Raw genomic sequence first — 16,532 nt, forward strand, 5'->3', positions numbered from 1 at the left:
ACTGTCCCTCACCACCCACCTCCCCATTCCAGGGCCTCACCAGGCCGATAGGGTTTGCGTTTGCGTTTCTTGCTTTCCTCGGTCTCCTCTCTGCCAGGCTCTATATCAGGGCTGATAGGCCCCTCCAGTTTCATTTCGCATTCCATGTGCTCCACGCCACCTGTGTACGGAGACAAGAGAGAGAGGGAGGAAGATCAGAAGCACGCGCCCTTTTAAGCTCGTCATCCTGCTATCCGAGAACAGAGAGCCCAGTGCTTTGCCACAGAGCCATCTGGACAAGCCCAACCGTGGTTTGAGGGGGACTGGGAGTGGCACTGCTGCCCCACCCAACGCCCCACTCTCACGGGAGTGCTCCCACTACTTGGGCACTCCCTGAGATTCCCCAGCCTGACCTTCACCCTTGAGCAGCTCGTCAGCATCCAGGTCCCCATCCTTCTTGTCATCAGGGCCAAGGGCATCTGAGGGCTCAGAACCCTCTAGCCCTGCCTCCCCTGGGAGGCCAAGCCGTCCTCGCCGCTGGCGCCGCTTGTGCAGGGGTGACATGGTCAGGTTACGCAGTACAGCCATGCCAGTTTCTGTCAGCCACACACCCTCAAAGCGAAAGTATTGAGGCTCTGCACAAAGGAGAAGAGCACGTAGCCCCTGGATGGAGGCCCCAGAGAAACCAGAACTCCAAGTTTCAGCCTAAGTCCCCAGCTGGGACAAAAGCAGCAAAAGATGGACCGAGGTGAACACTGGGGAGGGAGGGCTGGAGGGGACAGGCCACGAGTGGGTGCTAGCTGAGGCCTGAGTTCTCCATCGGTGACCCAGAGGGGTTCACAGAGATCGCTACTACAGAAGCCTGACTTTGCTCAGGACTCACACTAGTTCACCTAAAGAATTCTCTAGCTACCCAGGCCTAAGAAGGCCCCTACTGGCCAATGCCAGCATACAGTGCACACATCATGATGGAGGAGGAGAGGCCCCTTCACTGAGGCCCCCTTCACTGAGAAGAAAAATCTGTGTTCTGTGCTCTCTGGAGATGAGACTCTGCAAAGGCCACGTTGCCTAGTGGAATGAACTCTGCCTGGGAAAATGGAGGCCTTGGTTCTCGTTATAACTTTACCACTAACCTACTGGGGGTGACCTTGAGCAGGCCACTCAACCTCTGAGGATCTTAGTTTCCTCCTCTGAAAATGAGGAGATGAAGTTGGGTTGGAGCTGGACTAGACAGCGTCTAAGGTCTCTTCCAGACTTGGCATTCGGGATTTCTGTGACTCACCTGGCTCTTTCACCTTCATAGGCACCAACTCTGGAGGAGCAACAGGCGCTATGGAAGAGACGGGCAAACCAAGGCAGCTTGAGGCCCTGTCCCAAAGTAAGACAGCCCTGCCCTGACCCCTGCTCCCCTCTCCCCAGCACCTGGTACTCACCAGCAGGCTTTACCACATAAGGCTGGCAGGAGACACAGTCAAAGCCCTCGTCGGCCGCCTGTTCCACGTCATCCTCCGTGAAGAGGCTCTCGCAGCCAGCATGCATCCACCTAGAAGAAGGGAAACAGGAAGAAATAAACCCAGACAGTGCAAGGCTAAGAACAGGGAAGAGGAGACCCATATAAGGGGAGGACACCCTCACCGTTCACAGTGGCGGCACTGGATTAGGAGGTCCTCTTCCACATATGGGGCATGACAGATAGGGCAGGTCACCAGGCTAGCGCAGGGCCCGCAGTGTGTGTAACTATTCTGCCATTCACAGTGGAAGCCAGGGGAGGCAGCCCCACACTGCATACAAGACACACACCTGGTGGGGGCAGAAAGACAGACCCTCAGTACCTAGCCTCCCCAAGGCATCCAGAGACGTCTTCACTGAGAAGCAAGCAGCCAGCCCAGCCTTCTAAACCCAGCCTCTGTCACGTCAGCAACATCGCATCCCTCCAACATCTCCTGCCCAGGCCGCTCAAGATCCCAGGTCTCCCTACCATTTGCACTTCCAGCCACCCTTGGGCACGGTGAGCAGTGGCGGGTCCAGGCAGTATGTGTGGTAGCTAATGTCACAGTCATCACAGAGCAGGAGGCGTGAGGGGTCCGAGGCCTGGCCGCACACCTCACACACGATGCACTCCACACATCGCCAGCCCTTTAGCAGCATCACCTTGGTGATCTGGGGCAAAAGATGGCAATTCTTCAGGGTGTGACGTACAGGAAAGGGAAGACTTCTTAGGGGAGGGTGGGACTTACGTGGGTAGGGCTGGAGGACCTCAGTGCTCAGGCCAGACCTCCATCTGAACACAGGAAGGCTACGCAGAGCACCTCCATCCCCAAAAGTAGTGACTCTAAACTTAGGCTCCTAGGGATCTCTGCTGATCAGAGAATGGCCTCACCCAGCCACTACCTCATTACGATCTTTTACTAGCCAAGTCCCCAAAAGACTGTGGATATAATTAGGTTGTATCTCCCCCAACATTTCTTGAACGTTTAGAACCTGCTATTGCTACAAATTAGTGAATGTCAGCAGTGAGTTCTAAATCAGCATTAATGAAAACCCCAAAACAAGTGACCACACTTGGGTCAAAAACACTGCTTTCTCTTTGCAGACTTGTGCTTATGATTTTGATTTTATATTTTATCTCCAGGCCATGTAAAGTTTTCACAACTCAGACGATGGATTAAATTATACCAATCATGATCTACGACAAAGAAACTTAATTAAGACCGCCATGATTTCCAAAGTACTTTGCCCCAAGATGAGTTTGTAACCACCAGTGACTGACAAGTAACTTCCATGACCAATGGCCATTTTAAGCAAACAATATCAATTATACTCAAATTAAAATTTTTTAAATAAAGTAGTGTGACCAGAACAGGGGCCTAATGTAAGAAATAACTGACCCCATTTCCCAGTCCAGGCCTCTTGGGCCTTGAACTCACCTTGCTGTTGACACAATAAGGGTGATAGCACTGAGAACACTGGGAACAGGCGAGGAGGTGGCCCTCTGCTCCCCGTCCAAAGCTGCCACATACCACGCACATGTCCTAGAGAAACACAGAGAAACCCGAATGTCCAACCTGGCCTCTTCAATCTCACTCAGTCCCAGCAACCAACTACAACACTAATCTGAAAGGGGGGAGTCAAGGAACCAAAAACCCACCCCCCATTGTCAGGACACTTAGCTATCACGGGCCTGTTCCTTCCTATCATGCCTTGCTCATCTGACCAGGGAATCTGAATTGGTAATTCCTGACATGGGTAAAAGGAAGGAGAAGTGAAAGGAAGGTAAGAAGGATAAAGACTGGTCAGGATGAGAGAGTAACATATCTGACAAAATTCTATCAGCTTTGAGATGATTCAGGTGGGAACATACATTAAACTTCCCAGGCTATAAGCTTCAATAGGGCAGAGATCATTTCTGCCTTTTTTACGGCTATACCCCTTGCTCCTAGCTCACTGCCCAGCCCAGAGGAGACACTAAAGAGAAATTTGATGGATGGACAAACAAACGAACATGATCCTGATTCACTGTGTTTTCTCATTAGCTGGGTATCCCCAGAAGCAGGTCCTCAGTTTGGTCTTCCCCATTTACCCTCCCACCAAAATATGCCCAGCCAACATTGGGTCTGCCAGGTCTCAGTGCTGAGGATGGAACTATACCACAGGCAAGTACAGTACCTGCATTAGGACAAACTTGTCTGTGTTGGAGAAGAGAACCACAGTATTTTGCATGGTGTCGTCATCGTCGTCTTCTTCCTCTTTGCTGGGAGAGCTATCGATATCAGCAACCTTACAGGCAGAGAGTTGTGGCAAGTGAGGCAGCTAAATCTGCCCCCACTAAGCCGCTTTCCTCTTTGGTGCTGGGGGGAAGGAGGCGTGAACCCCTGGCTAAGATGAAGGCCAGGAGCCAGGACTAAGAAGCAGAAGAACACCCTAGCTCCCAAACTTGGCCTCAGCCCAACAGCAGAGATTTCAGAGAAGCCTGGGGGCCAGGTGGACAGAAGCACAGACATAGCTGGACAGGCCCTAGGCTAGCAAGCAGGTAGGTGGGCGTGCAGGGGACTGGCAGGATTTAAAGGGTGTTTAATCTTGAAAGGGCCAGCTGAAGCATGTTTGGGAAATGGGAAGCCTCTCCTTACTACCAGAGTCTCAATGGAAGAAGTAGTTGATTTTAGCCGGGCCCGTCCTCTCCCGCGTCCTCCATGTGCTCCTCCACGTGGCCGGCGTCTTCCTGGGAAACTACTGCTGCGACCCTAAGTGAGGGAAGAGGACGATTACAACAGCAAGTCAGGAGTTTGTAATCCTGTAGTGTACTGGGTTTACAGCCTCAGGGGGGAAGGGAAGAGATGAACGGACAGAGCATGACAGGTGATAAGGCCCAGGAGTCCTACTCAGGGCAGGGGAAAAGCCAAGCTCTCCGTGACAGGTAGATAGCTCCAGCTCAAACCATGCCCCCATCCCAAGGAGAAAGTGACCAACACGGCACAATGAGAAAAACACTGGCTAGAGAGACCTGACTTTCTAGTCCTCATTCTCTTACTGGGTAACTACGAACCCGGGCACTTCACTTCCCTCTCTATGTATCAGTATTTCCCTTAACAAAGAGGATGAATAAAGGATCCCTGAAGAGTCTAGGATTCAGTAAACCAGGTAGAAAGCTATCCGTGACATAGGATCACACATCTGACACTGACATCACATTGACCACAACCAGTGGCTGGATGGCCTCTCACCTGTTTGATGCGGGAACGAGCTGGGGAGCTGCGCCGCCTCCCCTTGTCCCCCTCAGCTTTGCCTCCGCCAATAGCTGTCCCAGCATCACACAGTAGCGAGTCGTCAGTCTCTGGCAGCGAGTCAGTACAGAGTCGCAGGGAGCCCTCATCTCGGGCTGGACTAACGTCTGTAGATACCCCCAGCTCCATGGACAAGGAGCCGCCCCCTTCGGGGTCGGGAGAGCCTAGCAGGGGCTCGGAGCCAGGAAAACTGGCACTGGCATCACCCTGGCTCAGATTGGAGATCTCATTAACGATGTCGGATTTGATGAGAGTGGGTGGGGTAGGGGCCACTGGTGCACGTGGCTCCTCTTGCTCTTCACAGGGTGAACTCTGCCCTGCCTGCTTGCATTCTGGGCCATAGACCTCCATAGGGGTCACAGGGGCCAGCTCCTCGGGGTCCAGGAGCACAGGGGAACCCTTAAGTTCACTAGCCAAACTGCCAGGGGTCTGTCCAGCCTCTGGCTGTGAACCAGGAGTGTCAGTCCCATCCAGAGGGGCTGTATCTTCCCCCAGACCGGAGAAGTCATCCAGAGCTGGGGCAGGACTAGGTGCAGGGCAGGAAAGGTTACCCATGGGGGAGGGGAGAGGACTAGTAGGGCTGGGTTCCAAGGCTGGGCACTCAGGTTCTGGGACTTTCTCAGTCTCCATCTCATGTGGCTCAGCCTCATCTGAGACCTCCACTGCCTTCTCCATGGGACTCAGTGGGGAGGGAATGGACAGTGGCAGAGCAGGAGGAGAGCACTGGGAAGGAGGGGAGTTTTGGGGAGGCAGGGAATGCTGCAGGAGTGAAGAACACTGAGGGGGAAGGGGTTCCATCAGGATGGGAGAAGCTGGTCCCATTGGGGAGCCTGGAGATGGGGGAAGGATCATAGGAGGTACAGGCTCAGGGTCAGTGCAGTTAGCTTCTGGTGGAGGGCTGATGGGTGTCTCTAGGATGGGGGCAGCCAATGGCGACTCAGGATCACTGTCCCCTTTGGCACCAAAGGGGTATTCTAACTCCCCCAAAGGAGACAGGGCCGGCGGGGCCACAGCTGTAATAATGGGTGAGAGTGGAGGAGGAAGAGGATCTGGAAACAGAAAAAGGGAGGCTCTTAGATTAGATGCACCATAAAGAATTAAGACTGTCCCAGACAAAGGGGGACTAACATCCCCTTACCTGGTGGCATCAGCTGAGGTGACAAGGATGGCTCCCCGGATGGGGACAACGGCAACTCCTCAGGTAGAGGGGACAGAGGTGGTTCCCCAGGCTCAGACAGGGCCGGCTCTCCAAGCAAGGGGGATAAAGGTGGCTCCCCAGGTGGGAGGAACAAGGGCAATTCCTCAGGTGCAGGGCATAGGCCTGGCTCCTCAGGGGGCTCTTCAGGTCGAGGGGACAGGCGCGGTTCCTCAGGCTGGGGGGACAAGCGCAACTCCTCAGGCCGGGGGGACAGGGGCGGCTCCTCAGGCTGGGGGGACAGGCGCGGCTCCTCAGGCCCGGGGGACAGGCGTAGCTCCTCAGGCACGGGGGACAGCTGCGGCTCCTCAGGCAGGGGGGACAGGCATGGCTCCTCAGGCTGGGGGGACAGGCGTGGCTCCTCAGGCCGGGGGGACAGGCGTGGCTCCTCAGGCCGGGGGGACAGACAGGGCTCCTCAGGCCGGGAAGACAGACACAGCTCCTCAGGGGCAGGGGACAGGCATGGCTTCTCAGGCCGGGGGGACAGATGTGGCTCCTCAAGCGGAGGGGATAAATGCAGCTTCTCAGGCGCAGGGGACAGGTGCGGTTCCTCAAGTGCGGGGGACAGGCGCGGCTCCTCAGGCCGGGGGGACAGACAGGGCTCCTCAGGCCGAGGGGACAGGCGCGGCTCCTCAGGCCGAGGGGACAGGCGCGGCTCCTCAGGCCGAGGGGACAGGCACAGCTCCTCAGGTCGGTGGCAGAGTCGTGGCTCCTCAGGCAGTGGCAACAAGGATGACTCCTCTAGCGGTAGGGTCATGAGCAGCTCCTCCGGGGGCGGAGAAGCAGGTGAGTCTTCGGGTGGTGGGGAAGCGGGTGAGTCCTCAGGTGGCGGGAATAGGCGTGAAGCCTCAGGTGGAGGAGACGTGGGAGACTCCTCGGGCGGTGGGGACAGGGGAGATTCCTCAGGCGGTGGGGACAGGCGTGACACCTCAGGCAGGGGGGACAGGCATGATACCTCAGGCGGGGGGGACATAGGCGAGTCTTCAGGTGGTGGGGACATGGGCGAGTCCTCGGGTGGTGGGGACAGACGTGATGCCTCTGGTGGTGGGGAGAGAGGAGACTCCTCTGGTGGAGGGGATAGGGGTGATTCTTCAAATGGTGGGAACAGACGAGATGCCTCAGGTGGTGGAGACATGGGGGATTCTTCAGGTGGAGGGGACATAGGTGACTCCTCAGGTGGTGGAGACAGGCGAGATGCTTCAGGAGGTGGGGAAGTAGGCAACTCCTCAGGTGGGGGGGACAGGGGAGACTCTTCAAATGGTGGGGACAGGGGTGATGCTTCAGGCGGTGGAGACAGGGGTGTCTCGAGTGGGGGAGATGGGGGGGACTCCTCTGGTGGAGAGAACGGTGACCCCTCCAGTGGAGAAAAGGGTGATGACTCAGGTGGAGGAGACAGAGGAGACTCCTCAGGCGGTGGAGAGAGGGGTGATTCCTCAGGTGGTGGGGACAGGCGCGATGCCTCAGGCGGCGGGGATGTGGGCGATTCCTCAGGTGGTGGGGACAGGGGCGACTCCTCAGGTGGGGGCAGCAGTGGCATCTCCTCATTTAGGGGGGCCTCCAACTGGGGCTCAAGTTGGGCCCCTGCTCTCCCTGCAGACATAACACACTATGCTCCCACCTAGCCCAGCTCTACTCCATCAAAAGTACAGGGTTTAAGGCAAAGCAGAAACTGTCCCTTGTCACAGAACAGACAGGAATTATTTTCAGGAACCCTCAAACCCTACTCACCTAGTGGTTTGGCTTCACATTGCAGGGGCCCCGGTTCCTTGGGTTGCATAGAGGTCACGTGCCCACCCTTTGGCTGCCCTTGGCATGCAACGTACAGAGCTTCAGGCTCATCAGTGGGGGTATCACCAGGCTCTGGGGGTGAGAACCTGCAGAGGGTACAGGGGAGCAGGCACCAGGGCTCTAATCAGCTATCAGCTCTTAGACAGCGTGGTGAGGTGAGGCACGAATGCTACAGATCGTACTGCCCACCTTGGGGCTCCCCTCTCAAAGTCGACTTGCTTTAACACGGCCCCTGCCAGTCTCAATACCTCCAAACTGCGTAACTTCCCAATCTCCTTCAGTCCATGTTACTTACCTGCTACAGACAGGGGGATGCTGCTCAGCCACAGAACTGACAGGCTGTCCTCCTTGGGCTTTGTGACAGCGGTGACAGAGCGAGTAATTCTCAAACCACTCAGAGTTGGGATTCAGCTCTGCTGAGCCTGCCCCACAGACCCGGCATACCCGGCATGCCTAGGGGAAGTAAGCAGGCAAAACAGGCACTGGTCAGAGAGCAGACTGGAGGAGAGCACAGGACTCATCACAATGGGGAAATGAGATGTGATAGGTGGTAGAATTAGGGAGAGTAAGGCAGAATCAGAGGGATAATCACCTTGCACTTCCAAGAGTGAGCAGGCAGTTCCTCCATTGGTGGTTTTAGGCAGAAGGTGTGGTATCCTTTGTCACACGTCTCACAGACCAACATCTTAGAGTCATTCCCAGGTTTCCTGCAGGCACATAGGGCACATAACAGATCCTTCCTGCCCTCATTTTCAACCCTAACCTGTGCTTCACCTAAGGCTTCTCTCTTGCCCTCCTATTCTTACCTGCAGGCTTGGCACACTTTGCATTCAGGGCACTGCCAGCCAGCACGTTTGCGGGCAGTCAGAGCAGTGTCCAGGCAGGCCCCGTGATAGTGATGCCCACAGCTGGTACAGAAGAACAGGTCACACAATTCCCCTGGTCCCTCACATACTGCACAACGAGCCTCCTCTAGCGTGGGAAGAGACAAAGAAGATGGGTCAGCTATGGATTCCTTGCAGGACTCAGCACAGTGCTCTCTACGTTAACAGGCATTCCATAGACACAGAACGAACAAACAACAAATAGTTACTGGGTATTTGCCCAATATACGGGAGACACTCTTCTAGGCGCTGCAGACACCGTGGTAAACAAGGAAAAGTCCCTGCGCTCACAAAGTTCACATCTCTTTTAGTGGGGCATAAGTTCACACAAAAACCCCAGGCACACTTGGCCCCTTATTTGCCCTGTGTCCAGAGGGTAGGACTTCTTACCCAGATGCGCAGCCCCCTCACTGTGCTCCGGGCATAGCAGCTGCAGTGTTTTCATGGATAAGAAGGAACCGCTGGCAGTCGCACAGGGGAAGTGGTAAAGCCGTGGACATCCGGGTGAGCGGCAAGGGATGGAGGCACCGCGCCTGGTGCAGTGGGAACAGCGCTGCCAGGGTGGAGACAAAGTGTCAGTGCTAGCCACTCTCCCCAGAGCAATAGGTCAGGCACTGGCTCTGCCTCCGTCTAACCACTGCCCTTCTCATTCTAGCCTCTCAGAAGCCCACCAGCCCTGCTCGCTCTACCCTGTGCCTATGCAATCCCTTGGCCCCAGCCCCACCTGTGAGATCCCTGAGAAGATGGCCTTGTCCACACCACATAGTTCTGGGCCCTCCTGCCCCCATACGCCTGCCGACCACGCAGCACACCAATGGTGAGCCCAGCAGGACCCTTTATAATGGAAAAGGATAAACAGAAAGGAAAGAGTTAGCAGAAAGGTAATGACTGGCTCAGGACCACCCAGTCCCTACCCCCTTTTCCTGCCCAAGTCAGCTACCCCACCTCTCCTCACTTACCGCCAGGTTCTCCTAGGTGGGCAGGTGTCAGGCCCTCAGGGAAACCAATCTGTGACAGGTCCTCACAGGGCAGCGCTGCCTCGTTGGGCCCTGGATTCCCCCCAGGGGACGCCACTGGACACTGGGGCCAGTCAAATGGCAACTCAAAGCGCCGTAGCTCCCGCTGCCCATGTAGACTGGGCTCCCCGCAGTTACAGAGAGCACAACGCCGCACCGGACCCCCACTGTGGACACACAAGCGTTAGTACCATGCCGACCACTGCCCAAAGGCACCCCTAACATCCCCATGATTTGGCATGCCTATGATTCCCAAACACTCATCTTCCTAAATCTTCCTCCTTGAAAGTCCAGACTCTCAAATCAAATCTTTGTGTGGCTTTACATCCTCATTTCCCCAAGTTACCTGCAGTCCTGGGGAGGCTCCTGAAGCCTAGGACCTCCAGAACTGGGCACAGAGACCTCCCCCACATGTGGGTTGGGAAGGTCTGGCTCAGTGGTGCCTGACTCCTCAGAGGCTGCAGGTCCATCAGCTGAATGAACAAAGAAGCAAGCATCAGCCATCATCTTCTATATAGTACTAGTCTAGGCAAACCATAAGAGACTCTTAAATGCACAGAACAAACTGGGGGTTGATGGAGGAGAGGTGGGGGGGCAGGGATGGGCTAAATGGGTGATGGGCATTAAAGAGGGCGGTTGCTGGGATGAGCACTAGGTGTCATATGTAAATAATGAATCACTAATTTCTACTCCTGGAACCGATACTACAATGTATGTTAACTAACTTAAATTAAAAAAATAAATAAATAAATAAATAAAAATACTAGTCCACTGATCAGACCCATGAGATTAACCAAAACCCTTCGTGAATTACAGTGATGGCAATTTGACTTTTGCTCCAAAGAACAAAGTCCTTCAATTACCTGTCTATTAGACAGACTTAGCTCCTGTCTTTGTGCCAGGGCCAGAAATCTAAGGTTGCCTGGGAAGGGCAGAAAGCTGCCAGCAAACCCAGAATTTGCCCTACTCACCTGCCGGTTCTGAATCTTTATCCTCACCAGGCGGCTTCTGGCTGTCCATCCCTCTCTCCGACTGGGCAGGGCCCTCTCGGGGAGACCTGTCAGAGCAGAAAGAAAGATCTACATGTCTAGTAAGTCTCCCCACTAAACACTTTCCCTAGCATCCTAGGAGGAAGGCAGCTATTGGTAACTACTTTACAGAAAGCAGAGCAAAGCCATACCTACAAACTCCTGTTCTAATGACAAGGAAAAACTTTCTCCCTAACCCTTACCCACTGCCTACTTCCTCCCCAGATAAACACATACCCTATTCTCCCGCTCTGGATTCTCAGGAGGTCCTCTCCCCTTTCCCACTTCCTACCTCCTGTGTCAGAGTTCCCAGGGCAAGAGCATCCAACTAGAAGCACATCCAAGCTATGTCTAGTACTTCCCTTTGCTTCATGTCTGAGTTCTTGGTTTCTGGTGTGCCCTATTCCCTGGCCTTTTTCTTCAGATCTCAAGTCAGCTACCATCCCAGAGGTACATCAGTGCCAACCCAGGGGTAGCCATAACCCAAGAAGTCTGAATCCAGTCAAAATCCCTCTCCCAGAGACAGAGTCTGGGGTCTTACAGGGTATAGAATTCATTACTGGGACTAAAGCCTAGCTATGGATGGATCTCCTCCACTTCCACCAGTTTCAAACAGGTGATCCCAAACAAAAAAGAAGAAACTCCCCAAATTCTACCCACGGCCCATCCAAATCCAGCTCAGGCCCCCTCCCACCTCCCCTCCCCTGCTGTGACTGAGCTCAGGATCTCACCCAGCCTGAAGGCCTCAGGTCGTTGCCCTTAGCAACACTAACTGCCCTTCCTCCTCAGAGGTCCCTAGTAGTTAACAGAAGTGGGCCTTAAGAGTTACTGAGCATGTGTAGCTAGGCTTGAAGCTAGGCATGCTGGGAGTTGTAGTCTCAGGAAGCACACTGCCACTTAGAGGAGTTCTAAACCCGGGAGGACACAGCATAGCAGAGTAGCTTCCTTCCTCTTCGGTAAAGCAGGGTTTCCACACACACTATGGGGGTGGGGGGGTAACGGTCCCCTCTTCTAAGATACGCCTGACTATACCAGAGCCAAATGAAACAATCTAAAGTTACACCTAAGAAGGTTGAGACCCACCCGTTGAACATATTTTCCTAAACCTCAGAGAGAACTAAGCAGAGTACAGAAAAGAGAAAAGCAAAGTTGTAGAGGTGAGGAAGAAGAAAGTCACCTTATAGAAAAAGGGAGAGGGGCGCCTGGGTGGCTCAGTCGGTTAAGCGTCCAACTTCGGCTCAGGTCATGATCTCATGGTTTGTGGGTTTGAGCCCTGTGTTGGGCTCTGTGCTAACAGCTCGGGGCCTGGAGCCTGCTTTGGATTCTGTGTCTCTGGCTCTCTCTGCCCCTCCCCCACACTCTCACTCACTCTCTCTCTCTCTCTCTCTCTCTCCCAAAAATAAATAAACATTAAAAAAAATTAAAAAAAGAAAAAGGGAGAAAGAGATAGGTGCCAGCAGCTCTAAATGGGAGGGATAGGGGCTTAAGCAGAGAAAAGAAAGTATGTTCTTAAGGAAGCTGGGGGCATGGGAGGAGGGAATCCCTAAAACAGAACTCTAAATAAAAGTTTGAGAAATTTCTCTCTCCCACCTTTTCCACTCTTATTTAACCAGAGGGACCACACCAACCTTAGTAAGGATAAGCCTCTCTTCCCAAACCAACTACCCCAGTGGTCAGCCACTGGGATTGTGTGACTGGGGCAAATAGATGGGGGAACCCTCAAAAGTGCCTAGGACTGATGAATCAATTACCTAAGAACCACAATATCAGTTCTCTTCCCCTGAGCTCACACTCCATTTTCAGAGACTAGCAATGCACCTTCTGTGACATATCACCGGAAAAGAAATTTTGTTTTACTTTTTTCCCTTCATACTTTCAGAATCTACCAGATTGGGAAAGTGAAGTACCACCTGATACCTGTTACCTCCATTCCCTGGTCATCTCTTTCCCAAACCTGCCACACAACCACACCGGAAAGGAAAGTCGGGTGGTCATCTGGCCGGCCCACAGAAAAGCTGGTCTGGAACTTCAAGGGGCTCTTAGAAGCCACTGTTGGGAAGTAGGGGTTGGAGGTCAGGGTACCAGCCAGCCCCCTCTTCCCAAGCAGTCGTTCAAGGCCCGACCACACCCAAAGACTTCAAAGTTTCCTAAATGTGTTCCTTACCACTACACACCCGCAAAGATCCTCTACCAGCTCTGCTCTCAAAAGTTGAGGCCAAAGGAGTCACAAACAGTAAGAAATAAAAAGCAACAGTGATAATACAGCGGGTGGGAGGAGGACTGCTTCACACAAGGCCAGAGGGACAAATTCCTCTGCCCTCCCCCGAGCGCAGCCCTCTCAAGCTGGTAAGGCTGGCACTGCTTGGGGAGATACAGAAACCACCTTCGTCAGCCTTGGAAGACAGAGTATCAACATCTTCCAAAGCCACAGCCTCATTCATGGGGACATGGAAGATAGACCAAGTAGCACACAGTAGAGTATCCTCCAAGCTGTGCCAAAAACAACCTAGGGGCACCTCCAAGAAGCTGGGGCTCCATTTCTCTACCCCTGCAGTCTAGCACCTGTGCCCCAATGCCAAGTCCCAGTTGCCAGGCCCCTGAACACAGCTAAACAAATAAAGACCACAGGTTCCCCCATCCCATCATTCACAGCCAGAAATCACACACACACATACATATACACCAAGGGTTTTTCCCTGGATCTAAATTGGGTTAATACCTAGCCAGGCTTCCTCTGGGGAACGAGAGATCCCAAAGAAGTACAGATCTAGGAGGTAAAATTGTGCTGGCTTCCCTTAGCCCCAGGCCTAAGAGGCCCAAAACAGCAAAGAAGACAGGGATTCATCTCAACCCACTCTCCTCCCTGACACCATCCCAGACCAATAGTTTTAACTCTATTTTCCCAGCCAAAGGGGAAATGGAAGCTTGGAGAGGTGAAAGGCTGAAGTAGGCCCTTGAGTGAACAGCTCTTCTGTAGGACTCAGGACTTCCTGGTTCCCAGCCTGAGAATCAAACCACACCTCTCCCCACCCCCATTTTGGGCCAGCCCTCCAGGAAGAATCCAAATGGCAACACTGGGCCCGTCGACCCTCCGGACGGTCTCTGGGTCATCCTGGGGTCAGCCACAGCTAAGAAGGAGAGGTCCCTCCTAAGGAAGCTCTTTGGGGACACACAACAGGAGGGTCCCTTCAGAGGCAGCAGTGGCAGAGAGCATGGGTGACAGCTAGCCTCATTCTACCACCCCTGCAGCACCTCTCACCTCAGGGTTACCACCCAGAAATCTTTCAAGGGCAAAACCCCTATTTTCTCCAAGATCAGACTGGAAGAGATCTAACCTATGTATGTTGGAGAGGGTGGAGTGAGGGAGCAAAACACACCAGCCAAATCCCTGCTGGGCAGCATGACAGCTGTGAGAGGGGCTGTCCCAGCCCAGGGCTCAGAGGCATGAGGCTCATGCTGCACCTTCATGCACTCACATACACACCCCTTCTCCCCAACACCTCCTGCCAGGGTTGGAAACACAGGCTTTGGCTGAAACAGCTCTTGATCAGGTCATTTCTCCTCCAAAGAGGGACAGGCCACCCTATTCTGTAGGCTTAGGACAGGATCTGAGGACCAGTTAACATTCCCTAATTGAAAAGGGTTTGGAGAGGTCTGGGAGGGGCCTATGGGATTGGCCAGGACTTATGGGCAACCAGCTCTCCACACTAGGCCCAGAGAAAGCGGGAGACAAAAGCCATTTTTTTGCAGCCCACATTCGCAGGGAGCAAATCTCAACGGCCTACTCTATAATCCCCTAGAGATTATGTCCATCCCCAGAGGAGGGGAGGCAAAGCAGGCTAAGACAGCACTAGGCCTTGCTGGGGTCACTTTGTCAGGCAGGGGCAGTTTAAAGTTGAACAGCAAGGCCAGAGCTGCCCCCAGCCCCGCCTCCTTCTTGCCCCAGCCACCCCCTTCATCACACTAGTTAATTTCCACACACTCTCCCTTTGCACAGTGAAATAAGGCCTGGTGAAATATCTAGGGTTCCTGGAGTCTCCCAGAGACTGCTCTGGGTGCCCGGATGGGCAAGAACAACCTTAAAGTCCAACCTGGCAGTAAGTCTGACCTGGCAGTGGCACTCTATCCTCCCTCCCAAAGTTGTTCTGTTCCCAAGGCCCACAAGGAACCCTGAGGGAGAAGCAGCCAACTGGGATTGGTGCTGGCATCAGGGCCTGGGTCCTAGTTTAGCAGAGCTCCCCCCAACACAAAAATAAACAGGCAGAAAGGCGATCTGGCCAGGTTCCCAAACTCCCGTGGTTCCCTGAACCCCCAGTCTTTAAAGAGGCACACCCCAAGACACCAGGCCTCGGTTCTGCCCCGGCGACTGGCTCAGGTTGCCTTGACAGACACTGCCAAAGGAACCCTCCTCAGCTCTGGCACCCCTTTCTCCAACCTAAAGGCCAGCTCCGGCCAAGATAGTCCATCTGGCTATGCCCCCAGTCCAACCCTTTCTGGGCCCTGGCCGGGCAGACTTCACTCACCTCTTCACAGGGCGATCCAGAAATCCTCATCCGAGAACATGGCCAGAGCCCGGGCCGCTCCCCGACCTCCAACCGCCAGAGCGATCACAGCCGCCCCCCGCACGGGGGGGCTTAGGGGGGCCAAGAACGGTAAATCCAGGTCGGAGTGGCCACCCTCCTCCCCCAAAAAAACGCAAGAAGCCAAAGAAGGGTTCTCTGCTTCGGGTTCCAGCAGTTTAGGTTTCCATGGACAGCCCCAGGGCGGCGAATCCCGAGCGGACACAAAGAGAGCACCGGTGGCTTTGATCTTGGGCGAGCAGGCTCCGCATCCGCGTCGCCGGGCGGCCTCTCAGTCCTAGGGCCGGGCCAGCGCCCCGGCCGCCCGCGCCGGGCTCGGGCGGAACGTCGAGGCTCTCCAGATGGAACGTCGAGGCGCCTCCCCAGCAGCCCGGAAGGAATGCCGCGCCGCCCCGCGCCGGGCCCGGATGGAACGTGAGACCCTCTCTGGAGCGCCGAGCCCCTCTCCCCGCCCGGGCCGGCGCCCCGGGGCCGCGCAAGCTACGGCGACGCGGAGCCGGCGGGGCCGCGGGGCTGAACCTGACACACACCCAGCGCCGGGCTCCTCGACCCCGAGCGCTCACCCTCTGAGGCTTCGAGCCCCCCACCTTCTGCTCCCCCCCGGGGAAGGGAGGAGGGTAGGTGGGCGAGGAAGAGGAAGGGGCGGGCGGTGCGAGCCCTCTGCCCGCTCCCCTCCGGCCGCTCCAGGCCCTGCGCTCGCCTCCCTTCCCCTCTGGCCTCGGGAGCTGCCCCGCCCCCGGCCTGGCCGGCTCTGATCGGCGGCACCCCCTCGACCCCCGGCTGGCTGTGATCGCGGGGGGCCTAGAGGTGCATGGCCCAACCCCGGCTCCCGGCACCGGGGGGTCAGGAAACTGAGCGGAAAGTGGGGAACGAGGCAGCCATTTGCAACCGGAGAGGAAAGTAGTGCAGCGCGGCGCCGCTCCGCCTCCCCCCCCTCCGCCTCCTGTTCGGCCGGTAGGGTGGTTCCTGCGAAGGGGCTATTTCCTGGCCCGAGATCTCGGCAGCGGTCGTAGAGATTCAGGAAGCCTCCGGCGCAAGATCCGGGGGGCTCTTTTGCCTGGGGAACCCCACTCGAGAAGCGGAGAAAGGAGAAGACGCGGCCCTATTTTGTGTTGGAGCGGAGCGGCGGAGGGATACGGCCCTCTCGGAGGAAAGGCTGTGACTCTGCAGTTCTACGCACACGCTGTGGGATCCCTCCGCCTCGGGTTAACCCCGACTGCGCCGGGCCGGCCGCTGTGCAGACACGTGGGAATGAAGCCCCCCTCCTCTGCGCCCCGGCCC

At 55.3% G+C, this 16,532-nt stretch overlaps 1 protein-coding gene across 4 annotated transcripts in view; it reads right to left on the reverse strand.

Annotated features, from left to right (window-relative positions):
- Nucleotides 1-16,368, reverse strand: part of KMT2D (lysine methyltransferase 2D) — a 40,364-nt gene extending 23,996 nt beyond the window's left edge. For 2 of the 4 annotated variants that reach the window (XM_047865173.1, XM_047865170.1), the window contains exons 1-21: nucleotides 15,195-16,368; nucleotides 10,615-10,700; nucleotides 9,990-10,116; nucleotides 9,587-9,810; nucleotides 9,352-9,461; nucleotides 9,018-9,180; nucleotides 8,550-8,715; nucleotides 8,336-8,450; nucleotides 8,039-8,196; nucleotides 7,684-7,829; nucleotides 5,899-7,545; nucleotides 4,701-5,809; nucleotides 4,110-4,220; nucleotides 3,646-3,756; nucleotides 2,907-3,011; nucleotides 1,958-2,139; nucleotides 1,615-1,779; nucleotides 1,413-1,522; nucleotides 1,262-1,309; nucleotides 393-614; nucleotides 41-160 (exon numbers count right to left, since the gene is read on the reverse strand). In XM_047865173.1, the coding sequence (XP_047721129.1) occupies nucleotides 41-160; nucleotides 393-614; nucleotides 1,262-1,309; nucleotides 1,413-1,522; nucleotides 1,615-1,779; nucleotides 1,958-2,139; nucleotides 2,907-3,011; nucleotides 3,646-3,756; nucleotides 4,110-4,220; nucleotides 4,701-5,809; nucleotides 5,899-7,545; nucleotides 7,684-7,829; nucleotides 8,039-8,196; nucleotides 8,336-8,450; nucleotides 8,550-8,715; nucleotides 9,018-9,180; nucleotides 9,352-9,461; nucleotides 9,587-9,810; nucleotides 9,990-10,116; nucleotides 10,615-10,663 (5,188 nt within the window). In that variant the 5' untranslated portion in view covers nucleotides 10,664-10,700; nucleotides 15,195-16,368. Of the gene's footprint in view, nucleotides 1-40; nucleotides 161-392; nucleotides 615-1,261; nucleotides 1,310-1,412; nucleotides 1,523-1,614; nucleotides 1,780-1,957; nucleotides 2,140-2,906; nucleotides 3,012-3,645; nucleotides 3,757-4,106; nucleotides 4,221-4,700; nucleotides 5,810-5,898; nucleotides 7,546-7,683; nucleotides 7,830-8,038; nucleotides 8,197-8,335; nucleotides 8,451-8,549; nucleotides 8,716-9,017; nucleotides 9,181-9,351; nucleotides 9,462-9,586; nucleotides 9,811-9,989; nucleotides 10,117-10,614; nucleotides 10,701-15,194 lie in introns of all 4 variants that reach the window. The other 2 variants (XM_047865172.1, XM_047865169.1) reach the window with 1 other exon arrangement.
- Between the last annotated feature and the right edge of the window lie 164 nt (nucleotides 16,369-16,532).

The sequence above is a fragment of the Prionailurus viverrinus genome, chromosome B4, assembly GCF_022837055.1.
Source record: "Prionailurus viverrinus isolate Anna chromosome B4, UM_Priviv_1.0, whole genome shotgun sequence".
In the NCBI taxonomy this organism is placed as follows: domain Eukaryota; kingdom Metazoa; phylum Chordata; class Mammalia; order Carnivora; family Felidae; genus Prionailurus; species Prionailurus viverrinus.